Genomic DNA, 7873 nt, shown 5'->3' with positions numbered 1-7873 from the left:
TGGTGATTATTCACTGACTTTATTGAGATATTTTTATTTTATGATTGATATAGAATATTATTACATACAATAGTAGATCCCCTAGTTTTTCAAGAGCTTTATTTTGTATAAAGCTCTATGACCTTGACCTTGACCTTTCTTATGTCAATTATTAGGACGGTCTGAAAAAAGATTGTCATTGTCATGTGTATGCTTTTTAAATTTTTATTTATTGTGTGAATTGCAGGAGACTCGTATGATATTTTATTGCGTGAACACAAGCCCAGGTACAAGTGGACATAGAAATTATTCATTCCGCGTGGTATTTCTCTATTCTGTCTGCTAATATTTTTTTTCACCTGACCCGGACGTGACGTACGTCAACAACTGGAGGGAGATATATAAAGGTTGGATTTCACGGTTATCTAATTTGGATTTAGCCAAACATATCAAAACCATATATGCTGTAAGTATTTAACGTACACATAGCACCATATATAGATATTGAGAACCTACAAACCAAATAAAAAACGGGTTCGAAATGTTCTGACTTATGTAATCGCCCATGTTTCAGTAAGTCGATCACCAGGTCACCAGTGTCAGTGAAGTTGGTTCGTCTAAACGCCGGTAACGGGGTCTAATATTTGAGTTACAACTTCAACCAAATTGTTTTTCAAGTGTAAAAATTCTGTTAACTTAATTGCAAACAAAGAGACGTATAAAGCAAAATATTGGGTACCACAAGACAATATTTCATTTATAACTAATGTATCATGAACTATTGTCCTCGTCTATGGAAAAATGTCCAGAGAAGGACAAATTTGCATAGTGAAATTGTGTCTGTATATAGACAATATTTCACAGATGAATACTATGGAATTTTGTCTAGTTAATAGATTAAGAATGGATAAAAATTGTGCCTTAATCATAATAATATCAGGGAAACATTTGATGCTCTTTGAAAAATACAGGAGAACAGGGTGAAACTTGCATATTTATACTTTAAAATTCCATTATAGTTTGGTTCTAATGATAATGTTCAATTATCCCCCTTTTTTTGCTGTGTTGCCAGTGAAATATATTTATCAATGAAATTGAATTACCCAGATTGCATACATGTATGTTGGTATTAATATTGATTAACTCATAGGGTGTTTGCATTGGAAATAAACATATTTACATTATTTTAAAACCAGTTGTTGGCAATGGAATGATATGGGTTATGTTCTGAAATATTTTATAATGACATAATGCTAAACCTGTAACAGAAGGGGTTGTGCTATATTTTCATATGTTGAAGACATACTTAATCTTTCTTCTTTAAAAGTAAAACTGAGTTAACTGTGCATATAAATTGTTCTGAGGTAGAATAATTATCTAGAGGTATAGGGGGAGGAATGAGATCTTACAAAAACACTATTAACCCAGCTAATTTTGTGCCTGTCCCAAGTCAAGACCTCTAGAATTTGTAAGTCCTGTATGATTTTATATTTTTTTTTGGTTGTCTCTGTGACATATTCTCCGTTTCCATTCTCAATTTTGATACATGTACATGTATACAAGTTTAGAAAAGTTGTACATGTAAATAATTTGAAAAGAGAATTTGATGTTAACAAAATAAGAAGAAAAAAACCCTACTTTACAAATGAGGATGATTTTTATTGATCCTAGCTGGTTGCATGCTTATTTTACCTATGAAAAAAATTATAGGTCCAATGTAAATGAATCTGAAAAAAATATAGGTTCAATATGTACATGGGAATTCTCGCTACATTGAAGACCCATTGGTGGCCTTCGGCTGTTGTCTGCTCTGTGGTCAGGTTGTTGTTGCTTTGGCACATTCCCCATTTCCTTTCTCAATTTTATGATACAATGAATTAAAATTTATATCAGCTCATGTACAAATGTGATTTGTTTTTATGATTTTCAGTTTGTTGAAAATTAGAGTAAAGAGTTATGCCTGAACCAGAATTATTAGGATATAAGCCTACAGCTACAGAAGGTATGTCAGATAGAGAAATATTTCAAATGTGTGAATTAATTTGTTGTAGGATTTATATTTCTAATGAAGTTGTTGGTGTTCTTTGTTGGCCACAACTAAATAAGTTCTCAGAATCTACATGTACCTTCAAAAGGTGGTATTTGTTTTTGATTGTTGTAAAAATGGATACATTTTTCTGAGTTAAAACTTTTAAATACTGCCACTCCACCTGATACTTTCTATAAACTATCATGACTATGTACATGTAAAATGTTTAATTTACATTGGAGAGAAAATACATTTATTATTTGACCTGTTTAATTATTATTTTTAACCATAGTAGATTTTTAATTAATTAGGGTAATTTCAATTAAACAGAAATCATGAGGCTAAAAATAGTATCAAACTGATTAATAAAGTTTTATGCATAGGAACGTGTAACACAGTTTGAGTTTTACACATTTAATTCTTTCAAAACTAGATTAAATCTGAAATGTCTGTGAATATGAGAACAATATATTTATGACTGATATCTGTAGAAGTATGTTGTCTGTTTGTTTACCACTTGTGCATGAACCAGTTTAAATATTTTACATGTGTATATTCAATGTCAGATAAATTGTCAAAAAAGACCTTCATTCATATGTTATAAAATTTCCTATCCATTCTATTGTAACTTGATCAGTTGTTTTATAGATGAAAACTATAACACCAAATATTTTATTTAAACAAGTATTAGATTTTGTTTGTCACTTCATCTTCAATTTGCACTAATGTTAAATAGTTTTTTTCATCAAATTTCACAGGTATTTGTCGACATAGTCAGCTTCTTGTCATTATTCAAATTTATTTAAGTCTTGAGGACTTTAATTTAAACAAACAGAAATCCATTGTTATATGACCACTGGTAAACACAAAAATCAATTGGTATTTATTTAAGCATATATGTATAAATGCCAGAAACTGGGACAGTTCACCTCAAGGATTTAATGTCAATACTAGTATTCTTGTACCTGTATTAAAATTCTATATTCAAGGTGCCAAATCAAGATGTACTTAGTTACTTCATTGAACTTGTACAAAACAGGGAAAATACCCTTTCATGTGACGATGATGTGTGTCTTTTTGAACATTAGTTCTGAAAAATTACATAAGGCAAACACTTTCTGGAATATTGATACAAAATTGAAACATGGAGAAAATTCATTTATTTTAAATTTTTATTTTTCCTTCCTTAAATACTATTTATGTTTTAAACAATTGACATACTATTTGTATATTTGCTTTTTTATTGAATAAAATCACAAGCTTTAGTAAGAGACTCACAATTACAAGGTTGATATAAAATAAAGTAAGCACTTAAGTATTGACAGACTGCAAGATATGTAGAGTAGGGTGCTCATATTTGCCGTGGACACAATTTCGCCGTTTTATGATTTTGAGGTGTAAAAACTTCAAAGGATGGTTGAAATGGAAGAAATGTGCCGGTAAATTATATTTTTATAACAAATATGATTATTTTTGAAAATGAGACTAAATTTCGGCACTTACCGCAAAGGACCGAAAAACGGACAACGATTTTCAGCCAATTTCCTGAATGAAAAAAAAAACGATTTAAAAGCTCTATGCTCATTTTAACATGGGTAGGCATTATATATATTTGTCGATATTTTACACTGAGCGTTAGCGAGGTGTGAAATGTGGTCAATTTCGGTTCTAATAGGACAAATTAATAGGCCTATTTCGATTCTAATAGGACAAATACAGTATTTTTATAGGTCGAAGCGTGTGAAATTACCGTAAAAATGTTTGGCTGTTCCCGTTTCCTCCTCAAGGAGTCTGTGCATTGCAGTTCATATTTGATTAGTTTAAAAACTACAAGCAGGGTAAATATATGTTGTTTCATAAAAATATATAATAAAAGTTTATTTTAGCTGCTTAAATGTATATATTTTAAAGAATAACAATGGAAATAAAGTTAATATAAACAGTAAGTTCGTGCGCATGTGTCAAACATATTTTGTGCTCATTAGAACACGGCTTTGTTTACAAAGCGTAATAAGGACGTCATATTAGAATTCAGTTTTTTTTACACCTTTCAAATGTCTGCTATTCATCTATAATGAAATTTATTTGATAAATATTGTTTAAAGCTGCAGTTATTTGGTTTAAATTAGATGTGTAAAAACGGCGAATATGTGTCCCCCGTTGACAAAACATTAGGAAATTTCAAACACCCTTTAATCCAACTTTTCAGATGATTTTTCTCAAAACAAACACGTTTTAAAGCCAAGAATATTTTGTATGTAAAGTTATCTTCATATAGAAATATCAGTATACTTCAAAAACATAAAGACCTGAACATAAACCGAAGAAAACATGGAACGATATGGCGAAAATGAGCACCCCACTCTACAGATCTAATGAAAAAGGAGGACTTCACACTGAAAGCTTGTAGCCATTTTGAATAGACCTTTCTGAAGAATAGTCATTGTAGCATTGACTTCACACTGAAAGCTTGTAGCCATTTTGAATAGACCTTTCTGAAGAATAGTCATTGTAGCATTGACTTCACACTGAAAGCTTGTAGCCATTTTGAATAGACCTTTCTGAAGAATAGTCATTGTAGCATTGACTTCACACTGAAAGCTTGTAGCCATTTTGAATAGACCTTTCTGAAGAATAGTCATTGTAGCATGGACTTCACACTGAAAGCTTGTAGCCATTTTGAATAGACCTTTCTGAAGAATAGTCATTGTAGCATGGACTTCACACTGAAAGCTTGTAGCCATTTTGAATAGACCTTTCTGAAGAATAGTCATTGTAGCATGGACTTCACATTGAAAGCTTGTAGCCATTTTGAATAGACCTTTCTGAAGAATAGTCATTGTAGCATGGACTTCACACTGAAAGCTTGTAGCCATTTTGAATAGACCTTTCTGAAGAATAGTCATTGTAGCATGGACTTCACATTGAAAGCTTGTAGCCATTTTGAATAGACCTTTCTGAAGAATAGTCATTGTAGCATTGAAGGATTGTAGGCAGTCTAAATAGACTCCCCTAATAAGTCATTCTGTTTAAACATTTTATCATTCTAGCTTGCAAATTAATAAAATAATACTTTTATAATACCCAGATGAATGTAAAGATTATCAATGTCTACATTTTTTCTCAATTATTAGTTAGGTCAAACATCTGCTGTTAAAGATATCATTATAAGTTTATACTAAAAAAAAAACTTACTTATACTTATATAAAAAATGACCACTTCAAGAGATTAGTGTCAAACCTGTATTTAAAAGTATTATTAAGTAAAACTTCCATGTACAGCAGTTTAATGGATAGTTTGTAATTCATTATATCAGTAAATTAAATACTTCAAACCATTAAAACTTTGTTGACAAAATGTTTAAATTTACAAGTATAATTTCTGTGCGGCTTTTAATATTTTGTGAGGTTTATATTACATCTGCATGATAACAAAATTTATAACAGGAAATATTCAGACTCTCAATACTGAACAATAATTTATAAACATGATAGAGTACATATTTGATGTTATTGATTTTCTCTATATTCTCTGCAACCATTCCTTAATGTCTTTATTTCCAACAATATATATTTTGCTGATATCAGAGGATTTCCCATTATTTTTACCTTATTAGTTCTGCTGGAATTGATTTTATTCTATAGGTAAAAAATTATTTTGGGTCAGATCTCACAGGTGTTTTATGTTAATGTACTTTAAAGGAAATTTAACTTCGGAATGTCATCAGATTTTTTTTTATTATTCAGATTAAATAAAAGTCATTGCTGGATGACAATAATGTTCCTTTGCCAATCCTCAGATTTTTGTTAGATCATTCCTAAATTTAGTTTTGTAAATCACCTCTGAGGGAGAATAAATTAAGTCAGAAATATAGTGCATACACATGTTATATTGAATTCATGATCTATAAATAGATGTGATATAATGTTTACTTTTCCTTATAAGGCAAGAGTTATTAACTAGACCGGTCTTATAAATGGAACACAAAATCAAAAAGGCGGGATGAATTCTTTAAATGAAAAATCTTTTAAACAATTTACATATAAATATAGAAAAAAAGAATTTGAAGCAAGAAAATAGCATGGCTGATCATCTGTAGCTTATTCTGTTGTGTTTAATTATTTTCATTTTTTTTAATGCCATAAATATACAAAACATTTATACTATACATGTCGTTTGAATAATTTTGTTCTTGTTATTTCGTTATATTTTACTTGAAATTCATTTATTTGTGTGATTTCATTATACCTGCTGTTTTTAGTTCAGTTGTCATATACACAAAATATCTCCACTAGGTAATAGTAATATATGTAGCTGAATATAAGATTTTGTAACAGTTTTTACACCAGATTTTAGTTTTGCTTCATTACCTATTCCAAAATATTGTTTGTGAATTTTATTTTTTTAAATGGTTTGCTTGATCACTTGTACATTTATAGTTGTTGTGATTGAAAAATCTTCCCCACACACGTGTTGCAGTAACAATAACATGCTAAGTTTCATATACATTTATCAGTCCTTATGTCACAGTTATATTGTGAAGCCTTTGTTCTTTTGCTGCATTGTGTAGTACATGTTTATTAATGTTTTCATTGTAATGTATCTTAACTCCCACATTAATGTATTAGTGTTTCTTTATGTTGCTATGGTAATGCATGATATTTTTTGCATGATAGCTGGACAAGGCCAATTGCTCAATGGAGCAGACTGGCATCCACCAGGAGGTAAATATACTACACCATGTAGCTCTCTGTTCACTTCTACAAGTATTACCTTCTTCCTATTATGGAACCAGTAGGTAGACATAGCTCTGGTTTTATTTCTGTAGAAAAGATGGCTACAATGTCCATCACACAGTTATCATTATAATTTATACTAACCAACAATTTTCATTTACATTATAGTTGCACTATTTACTGACCAGTATAAAGTAGTTCTTCAGTCTCTTATAATTTATTTCATGTACCCTTACTTTTATGTAACTGTTAACAGATTTTATTCTACAAAGGGGGTTTTGCTAAAATTCATTACATGTATCTTACTTATAAGTAGCTATTTTAATTGCTAAAATTTATTTCCTCCTCAAATTGTCCAAATTACACCTTCTCTGTCACACTATTTTTTATTGCATTAGTATTTTATTCATATACTAGGTAGAACCATGAAAATATTATATAGTCAATACATGTATAATATTTTCATGGTATCACAAAATACAAGTCTAGTTTATAGTAAGGTGTTGGGTCTAGAAAGTTAGAGGTAAAATAAGTAGCCCATATATACGTAGTGTTTTGTATAATACATTCCTTTTTTGGGTTTTATCTTAATAAGTTTCAACTCAAAACCCTAAAACTTTCTATACAGTTTGATACATTGAAGAACTTACTAACACAAAGCCCACATTCTATAATGTTACATACATTAGAGACCTTACTAACCACAAGCATTGTACCTACATGTATCCAATTAAGTAACAGACTGCTGATATATAACAAGATAATATTTTATTACATTTATCCCTCCATATATACTTCTTGTTCAGTTGTTCTAGTTCAGAGACTTTTCTATTTTATACAAATGTCAAATAGATTGATTAGTCAGATAATGTACTACATTGTAGCAGTTGGAATTCTCAGGGAATATATGCTTTTATAGATCAGATGAGCAGAATGGATAAAAGTTTCAACCATTAGAATTCATTAGTTCCTTTCTAAAAAATTTAATAATTGTGATTTTTTCCAATGTTTGATAAAGTGATAAACTTCTCCCGGCTTTAATTCTTTACTATAAAATGTAATAAAAAAACTAGCCGACAAAGCTTATTTGTTTGCCAACATAAGTTTGCTTTCTCAAATATCATACAT

At 30.0% G+C, this 7873-nt stretch overlaps 1 protein-coding gene across 1 annotated transcript in view; it reads left to right on the top strand.

Moving 5' to 3' along the window:
- Positions 1-345: 345 nt before the first annotated feature.
- LOC139513738 (ATP-dependent translocase ABCB1-like) overlaps positions 346-7873 on the top strand; it is a 58415-nt gene continuing 50887 nt past the window's right edge. The window contains exons 1-3 of the mRNA XM_071302498.1: positions 346-445; positions 1910-3355; positions 4845-6733. Of these exons, the coding sequence (XP_071158599.1) occupies positions 6583-6733 (151 nt within the window). The 5' untranslated portion in view covers positions 346-445; positions 1910-3355; positions 4845-6582. The remainder of the gene's footprint in view (positions 446-1909; positions 3356-4844; positions 6734-7873) is intronic.

Source organism: Mytilus edulis, chromosome 2 (assembly GCF_963676685.1).
Source record: "Mytilus edulis chromosome 2, xbMytEdul2.2, whole genome shotgun sequence".
Classification (NCBI taxonomy): Eukaryota; Metazoa; Mollusca; class Bivalvia; order Mytilida; family Mytilidae; genus Mytilus; species Mytilus edulis.
The sequence above is the reverse complement of the archived record's forward strand: the minus strand, read 5'-3'. Positions and strand labels throughout refer to the sequence as shown.